The sequence below is a fragment of the Nicotiana tomentosiformis genome, chromosome 5 (genome assembly GCF_000390325.3).
Source record: "Nicotiana tomentosiformis chromosome 5, ASM39032v3, whole genome shotgun sequence".
Lineage (NCBI taxonomy): Eukaryota > Viridiplantae > Streptophyta > Magnoliopsida > Solanales > Solanaceae > Nicotiana > Nicotiana tomentosiformis.
In genome coordinates this window covers 92,922,729-92,944,215 of record NC_090816.1, presented here as the reverse complement: position 1 = coordinate 92,944,215, position 21,487 = coordinate 92,922,729, and the positions used below count along the sequence as shown (strand labels likewise).

Sequence of the window (21,487 nt, the reverse complement as noted above, 5' to 3'; positions counted from 1 at the left end):
CTTCCCCATCCCCACGACAACTCTTCTTCTATCCTTTTCCTTCAAAATAATCATATGACTCTCAGCCTCTAAGTCACTCATCTAATCTAGAACATCAACACATTCCAATTAATCTCCTAAAAGTAAATTTATACCCCAAAGCAATATCCCTCATTACTAGTATTTCCAACACTCATAATGGCAATGCTATTCTACTATCTAGAGTACCAAACTTCTAAGTAATTCTCGATTCTCCAACACCCAATTAACACTCAAACTCAGTGCAAAATCATGCAAAACCAAATTCACAAGTGCTAATCCTGGGTTGTAGCTAAGTTCAATGGCAAGTGCGCTAATGCTGAAATCTATAGAATATCCCTTGCAGGTTGTGTCTACTATATTTGGCATGAGAGGAACCAAAAAGTATCCCAAAACAAGAAGATGAGCACTTCTGAAATCATCAAGTTGATAGTGTAGAAAATAATTCACAGAGAAGTATGAAATCACACTTGTCTAGGAAGTTGTTTAGCCTAAACTTTTGTGCTTCAGCAATAGAGGAAACTGGCAGTAATTGTTGTACGAGAGTAGCCTGTGGGAATAGTAAGATAGATAAAATCTAGGACTATATCTAGCGTCAGTGTTCATCTGTCTTTTTCTCTTGGGCTATACATAAAATTTAAATTTAGTAATAAAATTTTAAAAAATAAATCCACGGGTGCAAAATCCCATTGAACCAATCACTTGCCACAATGCTTTCCCTATTTTTTCAGCACCCAAATCAATGGCCTTAACAACCTTTCTTTTCGAAACTTTAATTTTCTCATCATATTCCACACACACTACTAGAAATTCGGCAAAAACTGACCGAGGACGACCGATCAACTTTGGTCGGTCAAAAAACCGATCAAAAAACCGACCAAAGTTGGTCGGTTTTTCAAAAAAAATATATATATATATATATTTTTTACGAAACCGACCAACTTTGGCGCAAAAATGCGGGAAACTATTTTTATGTCCCGCGAAATTTATGTTTCAAGAAACCAACCAACTTTGGTTGGTTTTTTTAATTAAAATAAATAAAAATTAATATTAAAAAAACGACCAAAATTGGTCGGTTAATTCGGCCGGTCATTTAAAAAACCGACCAACTTTGGTCGGTAATTTTACTTTTTAATAAAACCGACCATCTTTTGTCGGTTATTTTCGTGCAAAAATATAATTAAAGAGTATAAATCAAATAAAAGACGATCTTAAAACAAAATGTATCAATGGTCTAGTGGTAGAATAGTATCCTGCCATAGTACAGACCCCGGTTCGATTCCCAGATGGTGAATCTTTTTATTACATAATTAAAATACCGACCAACTTTGGTCGGTTTTTTTTGCAATATTCTTTTTTAATTTAATTGACCGACCAAAGTTGGTCGGTAATTTTCGACCAACTTTGGTTGGTATGCCTTTCCGACCACAAAAATACCGTCCACACATAAATTGTCGTATTTTGATCGATTTTTGGCCATTACCGACCAACGTTGGTCGGTTTTTTTGGTCGGTGTTTACCGAATTTCTAGTAGTGACACCCTATACTCAACAAGTTGATCAAAACCCCTGAAAGATACTCTTTTCCTGAATTTCATTACACATAATCCGAACCCCCCAAAAATTCCACCATTGTCATGCGAGCAAGCCAAATTTACATTAACCTCTCATCATTACTCATGCATGATTTACCATAACATAATTAGATCTTAACTTTCATATTGACTACATTTGGCTCAATGGCCTAAAATTCTCCTCACGATGGGTACATAACTTTATAAATATCTGTAAATACTGTGAACATAGATACATGACAAAACTCAAAACTTTAAGTACATAACCCACAGTGTACATGGAGCTTCTATGACAATAGATACATATATACATAAAATGAACTAGACCCAAACACCCACTAGAATTGTAGCGGGCTTACCATAAGCTCAATAGTGAAGAAGGTCCTTATCAAAGATCCATATCATCTTGTAGAAGTATACCTACATCCATTAAAAGATGCAGCGCCCCCGGCAAAAGGGACGTGAGTACATGTGGAATAGCACTCGTATGTAAGGCAGTCAAAGCAACATATAAAAATATGGTAACTCAAATAAGAGGCAAATAAAGTATATCAAGAAACTACGAAACATCCCATAGGATCACATTTCAAGTCTTATTATACTTGCATTATTCTAAACGTCTTTTAGGACCAACTGAGCCATATGAACTATACGTGGAATACATAATATAGGGTAATTGTAACAACATATACAAACAAGGCCAATGAAAATGACACCTTCCTCTCTTATCTTTCACATATACATTTCATAGACCGTCCTTAATGTTCCCATATCATATTATACACATATGCGTCTCATAGACCATTCACATTATTACCTATATAATATACCTATTCAAGCGCTTGGAAATACAACATGAATATGATGAATCATGGTAACAATAAAAGGGCTTAGATAGCCATCAATGTCGAGCCAATTTACTAAGATCTTCCATTAATCATTTATAGATATTAAGTCGGGGATCATCTATAACCATCTTCACACAAAGCGGCCCTGCCGCCTCACCCCAACATATGCGGGTGGTGGTGTATCACGATACCACAATCCCTACACAAAGCGGCCCTGCCGCCTCACCCTAATATATGCGGGTGGAGGTGTATCACAATACGACAATCCCTACACATAGAGGTCCTGCCGCCTCACCCCAATATATGCGAGTGGAAGTGTATCACAATACCACAATCCCTACACAAAGCGGCCCTGCCGCCTCACCCTAATATATGCGGGTAGAGGTGTATCACAATACCATATTCCTTACACAAAGCGGTCCTACACTCTTACCCCAATATATGCGGGTGGAGGTGTATCACAATACCACATTCCCTATACAAAGCGGTCCTGCCGCCTCACCCCAATATATGCGGGTGGAGGTGTAATCCTAATCACAATACCATATTTAAACTCAAGGCGACATAGTTTGTCATTACATTTAAGGTCGTAATTTCTCAAATCATTGGAATACTTTATGTTCATGCTCATCATGGAGAAACACAACTCATTATATTAGCACATGCATGGTAAATCGATTTCAATGGCACATGGGCCTAATTTCTTTTCTTAAGGTTCATCATCATTTAGCATAGGACATCTCTCTTTCATCTCATTATTCACTCACTTGACATCTTGAGGCCATTAGCTAAGTTCATGGCTCTTGGGGACTTAACGTCGAAGTCATTTACATTAATTATTTTAGTAGCATACATACTATGATTGAAAGAATAGGGACATACAACACCTCATAATTCTTATTTTGGCAAACGACCACATTTCATGTTCATACCATCACTTGTACTTGCCATGGGTGATCAAAAATATTTAAAATATTTAGGAACACCATAGCCTCTCCTCATGAGGGTATAGGAGCTTATAACACATTGGAAACATAAGTACAAATACGTTCATCTCATAACCTTTCACATCATATATCACTTCACAATTACTTTCAACTACTTACAACATCATTATTTTATTGGCTCCCTTGGCCATACATATTATTCTTCATTTATGGCACTGTGGCTGTATATCATATTTCGCACTTTCATTTCTTTACTTTCAAGGATTATCATCATAAACATCATCATATAGAATACTCTTGAAATGCCTTTCCCAAAAAGGGCAATATACAATCTCGGCTTATGAATATGTGAGAACTCAAAACCTATTGGAAATACCTTCCAAGCATAGCATTAGTTAGAACAACCAGATTTTTACATGACTTGAGTATATAAGCTTTTGGATAATTCTATTTTCGGAGTCAATTTGGGAATAGTTGAATCAAGGCTCATTTCATAGTATTTCACACATTATTTCATTTCATTGGCGCTATTGGCCACAAGTATACTTTCATTCTTGGCACGGTGTCCACACTTTATATCCTCAACTCACTACTTTCGCTTTCAAGAAACTTTATAGATTATCGACAACAAAGAATCTCTAATCATGACTTTTAGTATACCTATGAGCAATTAAGAGTCTTAAGCACATTGAGACTTCTTACACAATTTGGCATAATAGCCTTCACTTGAAACATTACTTGGAGTCATAACATTTTTATACCTAGCTCATACTTTGAAAACATTCCCGAAGGATAACATCATATGATAAGAGCATCCGGAACACATTTTGAACGTATACTTTTCAACACAAAGCTTATTCGGAATAGTTAATTTATAAAGAATAACTCGGGACTTATAAGAACATCATGAGATTCAATTCTAGGAAAGAAGTTTAGTCAATATACCTCGCTTTGAGCTTTCCTTAAATTTCTACAATGTTCCGAAAATTCTAGAAATCCCAATCTATTTTGAGACATAATAAAATTGAACCATAATTAGGAAGATATTCATGGTCTCAGCTCATTTGAGCATTTTATCAAACACTAGGTGTGCAAATTTAACTACAAGGTTCTTCTACAAGATTTCCTTCACTCCTCAACCCAATCTTTACCCATTTTAGCTCAACAATCTTCCCACAAACCTTATTGGTACATTCATGTATAAATAATATTCTTATACCCAAGAATCATATCCTTAATCAACCATCTTCTAGCCAAATTCAAAATTGAAAACTAGGGTATGGAACCTTACCTCTTAGATGAAGAACTTGTGAGATTTCCTTGTTGAATTTCAAAGCTTGGACAAGATCTTGATGAACAAAGCACTTGAGCTTCTTTCTCTCTCTAGAACACTCTCACTTCTCTCTATAATCATCAGATAATAGCCTCAAAATAAGCCCCAAATGCTATTTATCAAAATGGGGTCGGGTTATAAAAATAGGAAAATAGACCTTCCGAACTCAGGTCTACAGTCGTACAATGAACCGCACAATGGGTATGCGGGTCGCACAATGGACCGCAAAACTGATGCCCAGAACTGGGCTGCACTAGTCAGGTCTGCGACCATTTTGCGGTCCATAGACCACTTTTGCAATTCACATAATGATTCTGCGATCGCTCATCTGATCGCAGAATCATATTCTTCCAGCCTTTGGTAATATGGTCATAATTTCTTGTAGGAGTGTTCAAATGACGAACGGTTTGAAGCGTTAGAAGCTAGACTCGAAGATATTTCATTTGATAGATTTTTCATCACATAACACTTTATATATATGTATTTATGCTCGTCCAAAGTTTAGTCTTGTGCGTACTCATTTGGAGCTTTAGTCTATCATGTAATTTGCATCTTAACTTAGACTTAGGGCTCTCCTTAGACTCCACACCACTTATAATATGCCTCGTACACTTATTATCATATCCAATTGATATCCATCATATTAATAGTCCTCGTTTGCACAAAAAATAATATAATTAGCAAACATCAACTTTCTTAATAGCGCTTAAGTACTTCAAAATTTTTCGGGGTGTTACATTCTCCCCCACTTAAGAGCATTCTCCTCGAATGTTTTAAAAGTCACTTTTAATAATAGAGTTACCATCCTTTTACTTCCAATCATTATGCATAGGCACTTATGACTACATGGATCTTATACTTCTTTTCCAATATCTCAACTTACTTATGGCTCTTAAAATTTGGTTATCTTTACAAATTCTTAAACATTTTGGCAGAGTTTTCCCTATAACTGGGCCTATCCACCTGTCAGAAAATCCCAAAAATCAATCCTAAACAACATATAGATAACACCACATTGCACCATATACATGAAATCAACAACTACGATTCTCGAGGCCAACTGTATGACCTTGCTTACCTTGGTCATATCCGTGACTTTTCCTCCCTCCATTACGAGGACAATTGTGCGTCATTCCTTTAATCATTAGGCCTTTCTCATTTCGTAGCACGATGTGCAACATTCCTTGGTATTAACAAGGGAACTCCGATACTAACTTGGAACCTTAACGCACGATCAAGGATAGAATAAGAGAAACATTTCCTAAATGTCGTTATAGCATCCCTATTATAAGTATGGCCGGCAACATACTGATAAGAGGGACTCTACTAACACATCTCCATGACACCTTAGGACTCCTAAACCATGCTCTGATACCAAGTTTGTCAAGCCCCGAACTCGAGGAGCACGACCGGCGCTCAACCGAGTAAACCCAGTCGAGCAAGACTAATTAACATTAACCTCTCATCATTACTCATGCATGATTTACCATAACATAATTATATTTTGACTTTCATATTGAATACTTTTGGCTCAATGGCCTAAAATTCTCTTCACGATGGGTACATAGCTTTATAAATATCTGTAAATACTGTGAACGTAAATACATGACAAAACTCAAAACTTTAAGTACATAACCCACAGTATACATGGAGCTTCTATGACAATAGATACCTATATACATAAAATGAACTAGACCCAAACACCCACTAGAACTGTAGCGGGCTCACCATAAGCTGAGTAGTGAAGAAGTTCCATATCAAAGATCCATATCATCTTGTAGAAGTATACCTGCATCCATTAAAAGATGCAGCGCCCCCGGCAAAAGGGACGAGAGTACATGTGGAATAGTACTCATAAGTAAGGCAGTCAAAGCAACATATGAAAATACGGTAACTCAAATAAGAGGCAAATAAAGTACATCAAGAAACTACGAAACATCCCACAGGATCGCATTTCAAGTCTTATTATACTTGCATCATTCTAAACTTCTTTTAGGACCAACTGAGCCATATGAACTATACGTGGAATACATAATATAGTGTAATTGTAATAACATGTACAAACAAGGCCAATGAAAATGGCACTTTCCTCTTTTATTTTTCACATATATATTTCATAGACCGTCCTTAGTGTTCCCATATCATAGTATACACCTATGCGTCTCATAGACCGTTCACAGTATCACCTATATAATATACCTATTTAAGCACTTGAAAATACAACATGAATATGATGAATCATGGTAACAATAAAAAGGCTTAGATAGCCATCAACGTCGAGCCAATTTACTAAGAGCTTTCATTAATCATTTATAGATATTAAGTCGGGGATCCTCTATAACCACCTTCACACAAAGCGGCCCTGCCTCCTCTCCCCAACATATGCGGCTGGAGGTGTATCGCGATACCACAATCTCTATACAAAGCGGTCATGTGGCCTCACCCCAATATATGCAGGTGGAAGTGTATCACAATACCACAATACCTACACAAAGCGGCTCTGCCGCCTCACCCCAATATATGCGGGTAGAGGTGTATCACAATACCACAATCCCTACACAAAGTGACCTTGCTGCCTCACCCCAATATATGCGGGTGGAGGTGTATCATAATACCACAATCTCTACACAAAGCAGTCTTACCGCCTCACCCCAATATATGCGGGTGGAGGTGTATCACAATACCATATTCCTTACACAAAGCGGTCCTACCGCCTCACCCCAATATATGCGGGTGGAGGTGTATCACAATACCACATTCCCTATACAAAGCGGTCATGCCGCCTCACCCCAATATATGCGGGTGAAGGTATAATCCCAATCACAATACCATATATAAACTCAAGGCGACATAGATTGTCATTACATTTAAGGTCGTAATTTCTCATATCGTTGGAATACTTCATGTCCATGCTCATTATAGAGAAACACAACTCATTACATTAGCACATGCATGGTAAATCAATAAGTCAATTTCAATGGCACATGGGTCCAATTTCCTTTCTTAAGGTTCATCATCACTTAGCATAGGACATCTCCCTTTCATCTCGTTATTCACTCACTTGACATCTTGAGGCCATTAGCTAAGTTCATGACTCTTGGGGACTTAACGTCGAAGTCATTTACATTAATTATTTTAGTAGCATACATACTATGATTGAAAGAATAGGGACATACAACACCTCATAATTCTTATTTTGGCAAATGATCACATTTCATGTTCATACTATCACTTACTTGTACTTTCCATGGGTGATCATAGGACATCAAGAACATTTAAAATATTTATGAACACCATAGCCTCTCCTCATGAGGGCATAGGAGCTTATAACACATTGGAAACATAAGTACAAATACATTCATAGCATAACCTTTCACACCATATATCACTTCACAATTACTTTCAACTACTTACAACATCATTATTTTATTGACTCCCTTGGCCATACATATTATTCTTCATTTATGGAACTATGGCCATATATCATATTTTTCACTTTCATTTCTTTACTTTCAAGGATTATCATCATAAACATCATCATATAGAATACTCTTGAAATACCTTTTCCGAAAAAGGGCAATACACAATCTCGACTTGTGAATATGTGAGAACTCAAAACCTATTGGAAATACCTACCAAGCATAGCACTAGTTTGATCTTGATGAACAAAGCACTTCAGATTCTTCATCTCTCTAGAACACTCTCACTTCTCTCTAAAATCATCATATAATAGCCCCAAAATAAGCCCCAAATGATATTTATCAAAATGGGCCGGGTTATAAAAATAGAAAAATGGACCCTCTGAACTCAGGTCTGCTGTCGCACAATGGACCACAAAACTGATACCCGGAATTGGGCTGCACTGGTCAGGTTTGCGACCATTTTGCGGTCCGCAGACCACTTTTGCGGTTCGCATAATGACTCTGCGGTCGCATATTTGACCGCAAAATCACATTCTTTCGGCCTTTGGTAATGTGGTCATAACTTCTTGTAGGAGTATCCAAATGACAAACGGTTTGAAGCTTTAGAAACTAGACTCTAATATCTTTCATTTGATAGGTTGTGAATCATATTACACTTTATATATATATAGATATGCTCGTCCAAAATTTAGTCTTGTGCGTACTCTTTTCGAACTTTAGTCTATTATGTAATTTTTCAAGTTGACTTAGACTTAGGGCTCTCCTTAGACCCCACACCACTTATAATATGCCTCGTACACTTATTATCATATCCAATTAAAATTCACCATATTAATAGTCCTCGTTTGTACACAAAATAATATAACTAGCACACATCAACTTTCTTAATAACGCTTAAGTACTTCAAAATTTTCTGGGGTGTTACAACCACCCAAGTCATTTTCTTCCTCCACTACTCTATTTGTATTCAAAAATCTAGAAATGGGCAATCAATAGCGACAACAAGAACATCTAGCACCCAAGAATTTGATAACTTTTTGAAACGCAAAAGAAGTACAATGAGTACTTGTTGAGAGTAGTAGTATAAATTTTGTTAGTGGTATAACATAACTTAACCATAGTTATAATACTAACTAAAGTCTATAGTTAGTTATCCATAGTTCATAGTTAGTTATAGTAGTTAGACTTATATAAATAGACATGTTACTGTACAACTACCATAACAAGAAATGAAGATTCACTTTCTTCCTCAACTTTTCTCTTCCACTCTTAGCCGCGATTGCTTCTCTCTTCTGGGTTCGATCTCGTTCCACAAATTTAACATGATATCATAGCAAATTACTAAGCGATTCTAGGGATTTCTTTGTAAGATTGAAGAAAATTGAGAGAATCAGCTTCAATTGTTTCTTCAATTTCTTTCACTTTGGGAACGACGATCTATGATCGGAACCCTAATTTTGCTTTAATTGTGTAATTGCGCTAGATTTTTGCAATTTTCCATGACGATTGCTGACGATTCCAGTAATAGCACCACCGCAGCAGTGGCACCAACTGGAACTGTGAATAGTGGGAACTTCTTTCTAGATCATAATCACCCACTTTACTTACATCCATCTGATGGACCAGGCTCGTTGTCAGTTGGTGTGTTGTTAACCGGAATGGAGAATTATACGTTGTAGAATCGAGATATGAAAGTAGCTCTTTTAGGAAAGAATAAACTTTGTTTGATAGACGGTACTACTTTAAAATGTAATTTTGGACCAGGATAAGCTCATCAGTGGGATCGTTGTAACACCATTGTTACTTCGTGGTTGATGAGCAATGTTAATTCACACCTCCTAACTAGTGTTCTATTTTCTGAAAATGCTCAAACTGTTTGGGCGCAACTTAAGGAATGATTTGACAAAGTAAATGCTTCGAGGCTTTATTACTTACACAAGGAGATCTTTACTTCTACAAAGGGTATCTTTTCTATTTCTGTTTACTTTACCAAATTAACTGATCTTTGGGCTGAATATGATGATATATAACCACCATCTCCTGTTAAGGATTATGTTGAATAGCTAGAATTTTAGAGGTTATTGCAGTTCTTGATGGGGTTGAACGATCGTTTTGACCAAGCTAGAAGTCAAAGTTTGATGATGCCCAGTGTCCCTTCCATTAACAAAGCTTATGTTATGATAGTTCAAGATGAAAGAACGAGAATGATCTCAGGAAACCACTTTAATATGCATACAGGGCAGGTTGGGCATACTGCTATGTTCACCACACAGTCAGGGAACAAGCCAAGGAAGAAGGCATGTTGCTACAAGTTGATGAAGTGTGAATTCTGTAACAAACCAGGTCATTCGAAAGATAATAGCTATAAAATAGTGGGCTATCCATCTGACTTTAAACCTAAGAGAAGAGGTAATGCAGCATCGATAAAAAGTAATGACCCACCCACAGGAAGCAAATAGAGGACTTCCAACACACATGTTCACAAATGAACAATATTCTCAAATCCTACAACTATTGAACAAAAGCTCACAAAAACACATGCAATGCTCTTTCTCTAAAATAGAATAACAACGGCTATACACTAACCAAAGTCCCCTACACGCACCCACCGATGGACCCGCCAGACGGCGCCGCTCTGGCGCGTCTGGAAGGTCAATCGACTCCAAATTCAACGCCGAACCAACCTACTGAACTTATTGATCCAAAACTGTCCTATGCTACCAAAGTTGTCTCCACCTCGAATGCTCCGACTCCCCAAAATCGCCATGGCAAGGACTCAGTCATAGCTACTCACACCACTCATAATGGAATTCCAGCGGTTCTCTTCAAAGCAACGGATTATTATGGTGTTATGGCCGAAGAATGCAAGCTCATAATTATTGGGCTATTCCTCAAACCAAGGCCACAAATTGACAAAATTAGGTCAAAATTCAAAGAGTTAATATCGATTAAAGGCTCTGCCAAGATTGGGGTTTATGACAACTATAATGTTTTCCTTTATTTCACCAATGAAGAAGACTTTAACTAAGTTTGGTTTAAAAGGGTGATTGAAATGGAAGGGCAGCAGATGTGGCTGCAAAAATAGTCCCCTGATTTCAAGCCTGAAGAGGAACTGCATATTGCTCTGGTATGGGTCCTTCTTCCTGGTTTACCTTTTCATATGCACACATGGAACTATGTTAAATACGTGGTGAGTGCAATTGGTACTCCCCTTGAAATGAATTTGGCTATTAGAGGAAGAACGAGGCCTAGCATGGCTAAAGTCAGAGTTGAAATAGACCTGCTTAAAGACCAGCCAAATTCTATCTATGTTGGACAGACATACGACAATGCTCCTCAGAAAGGTTTTGTGCAAAAATTAGAATTTGAAGGCATGCCTAAATACTATAAATTTTATCGAAAGATGGGACACAATATGATCAACTGTAGAGCTCTAGAAAGGAAGAAAGCTGTTGAAAACAGAGAATTAGAAGCTCAAAAAACTGTGACAAATCAGAGTGATGAAACAAAAGAAAATGAAATTGATAACAAACAGAATGCTTCTGAATATGGCAGTGCTATAAATAATGATCAGAATAGTGACAATAGGATACAAAATCAAGTGGAACAAAAGAGTGGTGATGAACTGGAGAATCACCATCAAAAGCCTTCAAGCAATATCAAAGATAGATCCAGCAGAAAAGTTAAGAAGCGCAAACAGAAGAAATTGCCCAAGAAGAAATCTAAAGTTATCTCCAAACCTATGCTCAATCTATCTGATGTCACAAACAGGGGTAAGAAGAACAACAAAGAAATCACAGTGGATCTTAAAAATTTGAATCAGGAAAGTGATCATGAAGAGGCTAATAATGAACAGAGGCAGTCGAGTAACATTAGAAAGGGGGATCACTTTGGGGATGCCAATAATCAAGATACTTCTGGTAAAAACCCAAGCAGTCAGGATCACACTGGAACTTCCAATAATAGTGAAACTAAAGAAACTTATCAGGAATCGATGCAAGAAAATGATGATCAAAATAAAAATGGAGATCAAGAGAAAAGACAATAAGGAAAGAAAGCTCCTACCATGAGATATTATGTCAATGAATCAACCAGTGTTCCTTCAGAGATTTAGAAATCTTCCTTGGATCAATGTGGTAGTTGATCTCAATATAGAACCCGATCCAAAACAAGACAAATATGTTACAAGCCAATAAATTGAAGTGACCTCCCCTAATAGGGTGACAATTATGATTCCAGAAGACCAGATCCAAACATATTCGAAGGAAGGATCCTTTCAGGTTATAGTAGGTAAAAAAAAGGGAAGAAAAAAAGAAGAAAGAACAAAAACAAAGATACTACACCTCCTAAAGGAGGACACTCATGCTGACTTGAATTCTGTTTCCATGATAAGTGTAATATTTTGGAACATTAGGGGAGTCAATACCAAAAAAGCCTTGCCAAGGCTAAAAACGTTGATTGCCATCTATAACGTGGAACTTGTTGCCATTCTGGAACCTTTTGCCAGTATCAATCAAATTAAAAGGTGCAGGAGATTCCTTGGCTATCAACATTGTGTCTCTAATACAAATTGTCAGATTTGGATCATGTGGTCAGGCAACAACATGGCCACTATATTGAACAATCACGAGCAACAACTTACTATCAAATTGGATTATGGGGCTGCTAACAGTGATCTCTATATTACAGCAGTGTATTCTAAATGCCCTCCTGAAGAAAGGAGAGATATGTGGAGTAGCTTAGAGTTAACTAATCTACAGGTGAAGGTTCCATGGTGCATTGGGGGTGATTTTAATGTCATTCTAGACCCAGATGAGAAAAAAGGCAGCAGACCTTATAGAATGAGTAAAAGTCTTGAATTCAGTACTTGCATGGATAACTGTGGAATGATGGACTTGGATTTTGTTGGGCCAAAATACACATGGTGTAATAATTGGGAACCTAGAAGAAGAATATGGAAGAGGCTGGATAGAGTGTTTATCAATGATCAATTGTCCCAGGTTTTTCAAAACAACATAGTCAATCACTTGGCTAGAATTGGATTTGATCATAAACCTATTATAATTCAATGCCATGATTCTAACCAACGAGGGCCTAAATATTTCAAGTTTTTAAATTTTTGGACTAATCAACCATCTTTTTTGCAGGTAGTTGAAGAAGTCTGGAAGAATCAAGTTAATGGAAATCCTTTGTGGAGACTTCAACAAAAACTTAAAATGCTTAGCAGAAGGCTGACTCAATAGTCTAAAGAAGACATTGGCAATGTTTTTGATCAAGTTTAATATTAAGAAAATAAAATAAAAGACTTGGAACAGAGTGATCTTATTAACAATAATGGCATCTCTAAGACTGAACTGAATAAAGGCCAAGCGGAATACATTAGGTGGATGGGGATGACATTCTCAGGTTGAAAGCTAGGGTGAACTGGTTCAAAGAAGGTAATGCTAATACTAATTACTTTCATAGCACCATCAGAGATAGAAGGAGAAGACTTCAAATTCTCAAAATTAAAGACCACAGAGGCCACTGGATTGAGGGAGATTCTAACATTGGCAAAGCAGTTGTCCACCATTTCCAACAGTTCTTTAATATCAATCACCACTTCAATTATCATAATATCATCAATTGTATCTCTCAGTGCGTAAATGATGATGACAATGAAAACTTCACTGCCATTCCTGACACTGAAGAGATTAGAGATGTTGTATTCAACATGAGTCTTACTAGTGCAGCTGGGTCGGATGGATATAATAGAAAATTCTTCCAAACCTGTTGGGATATCATTAAGGAGGATATTATTGTTTTTGTTCAAGATGTCTTCAATGATAGGAGACTTACTAAGTTTTTTTCTCATACTTGCCTAGTTCTTATTCCTAAAGTGGACTCTCCTAGTAGTTTCTCAGATTTGAAACCTATTAGTTTGAGTAACTTTACGGCCAAGATTATCTCCAAAATCCTTTCCAGAAGATTGAATCCTATCCTAGGGAAGCTCATATAAGAGAATCAAAGTGGCTTTGTTAAAGGTAGATTGATCACTGAAAATATTCTGCTAGCCCAGGAGATTGCTCAAGGTGTGAACAAGAAGAACAGAGGAGGCAATGTTATTATAAAACTCGACATGGCAAAAGCCTATGACAGAATGTCCTGGACTTTCCTGATGGCAGTAATGAGGAAATTTGGCTTCTCCAAAAATTGGATTGACCTTATCTAGGAGCTTCTACAAGGAATCTGGTACTCTATCATCATCAATAGGGCTAGAACTGATTTTTTCACATCTACTCAGGGCCTCAAATAAGAACATCATTTATCCCTTTCATTGTTTATTATCGGAGTTGAGGTTCTTTCCAGATCTTTTAATGAGCTGAATGACTTTATTAGCTTCACTCCTTTTAGCATGGATCACAGAGGTCCAATAATCGACCATTTAGCTTATGCCGATGATATTGTTATTTTCTGTGGAGGCAACAACATGACTATCAAGCTTATCAAAAAGGTTATTGACAAGTATGAAAAGGATTCTGGGCAGAAAGTTAACAGTGACAAGAATTTCTTTATTACATCCCCTCACCCCTGTGCCACAAGAATTAATAGAATCAGAAATGCTAATGGTTATATGGATAAGTCTTTCCCTTTCTCTTATCTTGTGTGCCCTATATACTATGGGAGAAAGACTAGCAATCTCTTTGATGGTATGCTCTCCAAAATTATCAAAAACCTCAATGGATGGCAAGCCAATATGTTGTCTTCTGGGGGGAGAATAATTTTGATCAAACATGTTCTGCAATCCCTTCCCACATACATTATGTCTGCTATGAATCCTCTTAAAGGAATTACTAAGCTCATGGAGAAACACTTTGCAAACTTCTTCTGGGGAACCAATGATGGTAAAAATAAAGATCATTGGTCTTCATTGAACAACCTATGTCTCCCTAAAGATGAGGGAGGAGCTGGTGTCAGAAAAATAGAGGATATCATTGATACACTTAGCATTAAAAGGTGGTGGAGATTCAAAACTCAACCTTCCCTCTGGGCCAAATTTCTCAAGAGTAAATATTGCAAAAGAGCTCATCCGGTGAACAAAAGGCTAAATCCAATTTATTCTTATATTTGGAAAAATATCCTCAAAATCAGGAACAAAGCGGAGAGTAACATTAGATGGGAAGGAAAGGTAATTGTAGCTTCTGATGAGACAACTGGACTAGTAAAGGTGCTTTAGCCAATCTTTTATAAGGATGTGGGAGGTCTACTAAAGTACAGGTGAAATAATTCTTGGATAATGGAGAATGGAGTAATGGCAAACTCAATGAATTTCTCCCTGCTCATATTACTGATAGTATTGCTCACCTGAAAATTGGGGATCCAAATGAAGATGACTTCCCCGTTTGGATTATTTCTAATGATGGAAACTTTTATTCTAACTTAGCATGGCACTCTATTAGATTCAAAAAGCAAAAGAATGAGTTTATAAACAAAATTTGGCATAATTCTATCCCCTTCAAAATGTCTTTTATAACCTGGAGAATTTTTAAAAATAGGTTGCCATTTGATGATGTTATTTGCAGATTTGGTACTAATATCATTTCCATATGTTCTTGTTGTTCTTCTGCGCAGGTAGAAATAGTGCAACATGTCTTCAACAGTAGTAATACTGCCAACTTCATATGGAATTCCATTGGGAATGCACTTGGAATGAAACACCAACAAGAACCTGTTATTGCTACCTTCAAGAGATGGTGGGAGACAAGCGCCAACAATAAAGTACATAATCAAATCCTACAGATAGCTCCCACAATCATATGTTGGGAACTTTGGAAACAGAGAAATGCGTGTAGATATGGAAAACATAAGAAGTTTCAGTTAAACACTATGAGACATCAAAACATTTGGGCCTTAAAAGTAGCTATCTCTAACTTTGTTCCCGGTGACTACACTCAGATGGAATGGCCATTATTATGTGATAAAATTGAGAGACTCAAATCATCCCAAAAATGGATGCAAGTTACATGGGAACCCCCTCTACCAGGAACTGTCAAAGTTAATACGGATGGTAGTTTTAGCAAGAAAAGTGGAAAAGCAGGCATTGGAGGGGTGGTCAGAGACTGCCACGGGAATCTTATTATGGCATTTTCTATTCCTATCAGTTGTGATAGTAATACCATGGTGAAGGCTAAAGCAGCTGAGTTTGGAGTGAAATGGTGTAGCCAAAATGGATACACTAATTTTTCTCTCGAACTGGATTCAATGGTCGTAGCAGATATGCTCGCAGAAGGAGACACCAACAATGTGAAGATAAAGATGGTGATTGACAAAGCTTCCTACATTGTTAAACAAGCTAGAGTTAATGTCAAGCACTGCTTCAGAGAAGGTAATCAGGTAGCGGATTGTCTTGCTAAATTGGCTACCACCACAAATCAGAGGAGATTGTTTCATTCATTCCAACAAATGCCCAACAGTGCAAAAGGACCTTTCCTCCTAGATAAATGACAGCTTCCTAGTATAAGGATAAAGTATGAAAAATCTAATTTCTTTGTTAGCTAATTTGTTCATATGTTCTCAAGAAGGAGGGTGTATATAGATGAACCTCATCTTCCTGTTTTTGGGGTGATGGCATCACCGTTGTTGTATTTTCTGAGGACGTTTTACTGTGAGAATGACCTATTTGCTCCCCCTTAAATGGATGGTATTAATTGCGTATTTTGTTGAAGGTGAGGAAAGTATAGGCACGAACAAGGAGCTGGAGGATATCAATAGACTACTGGGATTAGCCAACAAGAAACTGAACTATTTCTGCAGTCTTGTTGCTTTGAATTTCGAGCAATACACTAACGATGTTGTTACACTAGATGCAATGCTATTGGATGCAACAACAAAATGGCATAAGCTAAGTAAAAATAGCATCACAACTTAAATACAATTAGGTAATGATAGTGAGTTATGCACTGATGATACGATGACCTATAACATACATCTACTGTACAGTGAAGAGTGCTATGATTGCTCAATGTGGAGGACATCACCACTCTATCAAGAAGCACTACTCAATGTGGAGGACATCACCACTCTATCAAGAAGAAGGTGTGTATGGTTTTTGGTTGTGGACTATAAAGAAGAATGCTCAAAAGAGGATAAACAAATGTAGTAACAAACACATGGATGTTACTGGAAATGCCCAGTTTTGGTGTATGTGCGAACAGTTTATTACAAGTGAAGAAGTTGCACCTTGGGGAGTAGATACACATGTGGAGGAGTTTAAGGCCATAATGATGGGTTATACTAGTAGGAGAATAAATATACAAGGAGGAATCAATGGCCATGTTATTCGATTCCTAAGGGAGGAGAATAAGATGGTACATTTTTTATCTAACAATGTATTCTTTTTTGCAGGAATAAATACTGTACACATACACTATCTTTTATATGGTATTCATAGTGTGGTTTCATCACTTTGTAAAGCAGTTGTCAGCTAGAATGGAAGCAGCAACTATGGGAAAAGACACACAACTACTAAAAAAAATGCACATTGGTTTTATATGTGCGGCCATTTTATGCACTGTTTTTTGGCTGCAGATAAGGATCTTATGGATGCACTGTGACTTCAATCTTCAATGTATTTCATTAATACAATAGATCAAGATAAGATACAGATAAAGATGATAACAAATTTTACTGGGAGGCCACTCATAAGTTTGACACTAAGGTTGTCCATTCCTGGACAGTGGAGTCTCGTGCGTGTGGGAATGTTAGATATCACAAGGATAAAGATATCCACAAGGAAGAGCTACAACAGAATTGTTAGAAACTGGGATGGAGCAGTGGTACATACAGAATCACAACATCAAGGGCTTTCACTTCATGGAATCATGGGAACAAAAGCAACAAAAATGGAGTTTGTGCAAAAATTGGTTAGTGTTAAGCGCTCAACCACTCCCTCACAGACGCTACACACAAAGAGGAAGGAACAAAGCATGTGAAGATCATCAGCTAGACAAGGAAGACTCCTGGTTTCTTCAAATACACATGATAGGATAAAAAACATGGAGTATGACACACAAAAAGTGAACTGGACAATGCAATTGATCAGGAAATCTTGTACACTTATCAGCCCTACTATCTGTGCAACTCTAATGCCATGGTTCATGAAGATCACGATCTCATTTTGGAGAATTTTCTGTTACAAGTTTAAGACTTTCAAAGGGCTAGTTTTTATAACTTTCATGTTTGATTATACTAGGTGAAAGTTAAATACTAGATCAAATTGTAATGCCAAATTTAAGAATCTTTGCTCAAATATGGTAATAGGTATTATGTACTCTGCAATTCCATCAAGCGAGGACGCATGGCAATGTTTTTGTAATTTTGTTTTTAATTATTAATATAGTAGTAGTTTGTTTTAAAAAAAAATTGAACAAAAGCATTGGTGAATCAAGTGGAACTGTGGCAGCAATGGCAGGTAAATATTTTTGTAAAAATATTAGCAATCCTACATGAATTATAGAAACAGGAGCTACAAACCGCATGATAGGAAATAAAGAATTGTTGCACCATGGAACACAAATAGAAAATGCAGGACAAGTTCAACTACCAACAGGGTATTCTTCCAAAATTACTCACATAGGGGATTGTCAATTGTCAGGAGGTGACACTATTAAGAATGTCCTATGTGTTCCTGCCTTTAAGTTACAATCTTTTGTCTGTCTCCAAGGTGACAAAAGATATGAATTGTTTTGCTTCTTTCTTTCCTACATTTTGTGTATTTCAGGACTTCTTGTCTGGAAGGTGAAGGAGATTGGTAGGGAGGAAGATGGGTTATACACTATGACTTCTGTAGAATCACAAAACATACTGCACTCTTGAAAAGTCTTTACATTTGTAAAACAAGGAGATCCAGGTATATGGCACAAGAGAATGGGATATGTACCTCTGCCAGTCCTTAGAAAATTGCATTATTTCAGAAATAGTATAGACTAATAATAATGCTCATAAATGTGAGATTTTCCCCTTGGCTAGGCAAACTAGAATGCCACTTCCACTTAGTACCACTAGAAGTGTTGAACCTTTTCAACTAATTCACATAGATGTTTGGGGACGTTACAAGGTTGCTACATTTAATGGAATAAAAAAATTTCTTACTTTGGTGGATGATTACACTAGATGGACTTGGACATTTCTTTTGAGATTGAAATCTAATGTAGTTTTCATACTTAAAAACTTCATTGCTATGGTCAAAACTCAATTTGGCAAGTCTGTCAAGATGTTTAGATTAGATAATGAAAGTGAATTTTTCAACGTTCATTGTAGAGAACTTTTTCAGTTGCATGAGATCCTATATCAAAGTTCATGTCCCTACACACCTCAATAGAATGGGGTAGTAGAAAGAAGACATAGACATATTTTAGAAATTGCAAAGACTATCAGATTTCAAGGCCATCTACCTGCTAGATTTTGGGGCGATTATATTGAGACTGTTGTATATCTTATCAATAGAGTGCCTTCCACTGTCCTGGGCAATAAGTCACCATTTAAGATGCTGTATCACAAACAACCTTCATTGTCTCATCTAAGGATTATAGGATTATAGATATCCCATAGCTGCTGTCATAGGCTATGATCACTTGTCTCCCAAATACCAAAGCTACTTATCTCAACTTTTATCTGAACAAGAACCCAATAGATATGAGGCCGCAAAAGATAAAAGATGGATTAAGGCTATGCAAGCAGAAATAAAGGTATTGGAGGATAACAAAACTTAGGAGATAGTGTCTATGCTCCCAGAGAAAAGGGCCATAGGATGCAAATGGGTGTATAATATTAAGTACAAGGCAACTGGAGAGGTTGAAAGGTTCAAGACACGACTTGTGGCTAAAGGATACAATCAGAAGGAAGGATTGGATTACCAAGAAATATTCTCACAGTGGTGAAGATGGTAACTGTCAGAAGTGTAATTGCTTTAGCTACTGCTAAGCATGGGGCAATCCACCAAATGGATATTTATAATGCTTTCCTACAAGGTGACTTGACTGAAGAAGTGTTTATGTGCATTCCACCTAGTTTTTCATGCTCTAACAACAAGTCATTAGTGTATAAATTTCATAAGTCCCTCTATAGCCTCAAGCAAGCATCTCGATAGTGAAATATTAAACTCACTACAATACTCCTTGCTTCAGGATTCCAACAGAGCCACCTAGATTACTATTTGTTCACTAAGAGAACTTCAGGACAGTTTGTAGTGGTCCTAGTCTACATAGATGACCTCATTATTATCGGAGATGATCTACATCTGATACAATAGACCAAATCACAATTGCAAGATAACTTCAAGATCAAAGATTTGGGAGAGCTAAAATACTTTTTGGGAATCGAATTTTCCAGAAGTGGAGAGGGTATTTTAATGCATTAGAGAAATTATACCTTAGAGTTAATAGTTGATTTGGGATTATTAGGTTGCAAACCTGTTAATTCACCCCTGGAGTTGAATGCCAAGCTAACCACATTGAAGTTTGATACACACACAGGTTCTACAAGTGATGACACTCTACTGGAGGATCCTTGGCCATATCAAAAGTTACTTGGTAGATTATTGCATTTGACAATCACCAGACTGACATTTCCTTTGCAGTTCAAACCTTAAGTCAATTTATGCACAATCCCAAATCCTCTCACATGGAAGCTGCCCTCAGAGTAGTGAGGTATGTCAAACATTGTCCTAGTCTAGGGGTATTAATAAAGGCTCAATGCTCTGGTTCTTTGTCATCTTTCTGTGATGCTGATTGGGCAGCATGTCCCAACAGCAGGAGATCTGTCACTGGATACTTGGTGAAATTTGTTGAGTCCCTCATTTCATGAAAATCCAAGAAACAATCAACAGTTTCCAAGAGTTTTGCTGAGGCAGAGTACATGAGTATGGCCTCGACTGTAGCTGAGATTGTTTGAATAGTTGGTCTGTTCAAAGAGTTAAGGGTTGATCAACAAGCTCCAGTTCCCATTTACAGTGATAGCAAGTCAACAATTCATATTGTTGTCAATCATGTCTTTCACGATTGCACTAAACACATAGATATCGATTGCCATTTTATGCGTGAAAAAATTCAGTCGGGATTGATTCACACTGTCTATGTTAACACTGCTGATCAGCAAGCTGATCTTCTCACTAAAGGCTTGGGCAGGCTGCAACATGACTTCTTATTATCCAAGCTAGGGATGAAGATATCTTCACCTCCTCTAGTTTGAGGGGGGGAGGTGTTGAAAGTAGTAGTATAAATGTTGTTAGTGGTGTAACATAACTTAAATATATTTATAATACTAACTAGAGTCTATAGTTATTTAGCCATAGTTAATAGTTAGTTATA

The 21,487-nt window shown here is 37.1% G+C and overlaps 1 protein-coding gene across 1 annotated transcript; it reads left to right on the top strand.

The window, feature by feature from the left end:
- The first annotated feature begins 12,370 nt into the window (after window positions 1-12,370).
- LOC138892798 (uncharacterized) lies at window positions 12,371-14,352 on the top strand. The gene is made up of 4 exons (XM_070176537.1): window positions 12,371-13,141; window positions 13,289-13,315; window positions 13,525-14,065; window positions 14,195-14,352. Exons 1-4 carry the CDS (start codon window positions 12,371-12,373, stop codon window positions 14,350-14,352), a joined length of 1,497 nt encoding a protein of 498 aa, XP_070032638.1.
- Window positions 14,353-21,487: the final 7,135 nt, after the last annotated feature.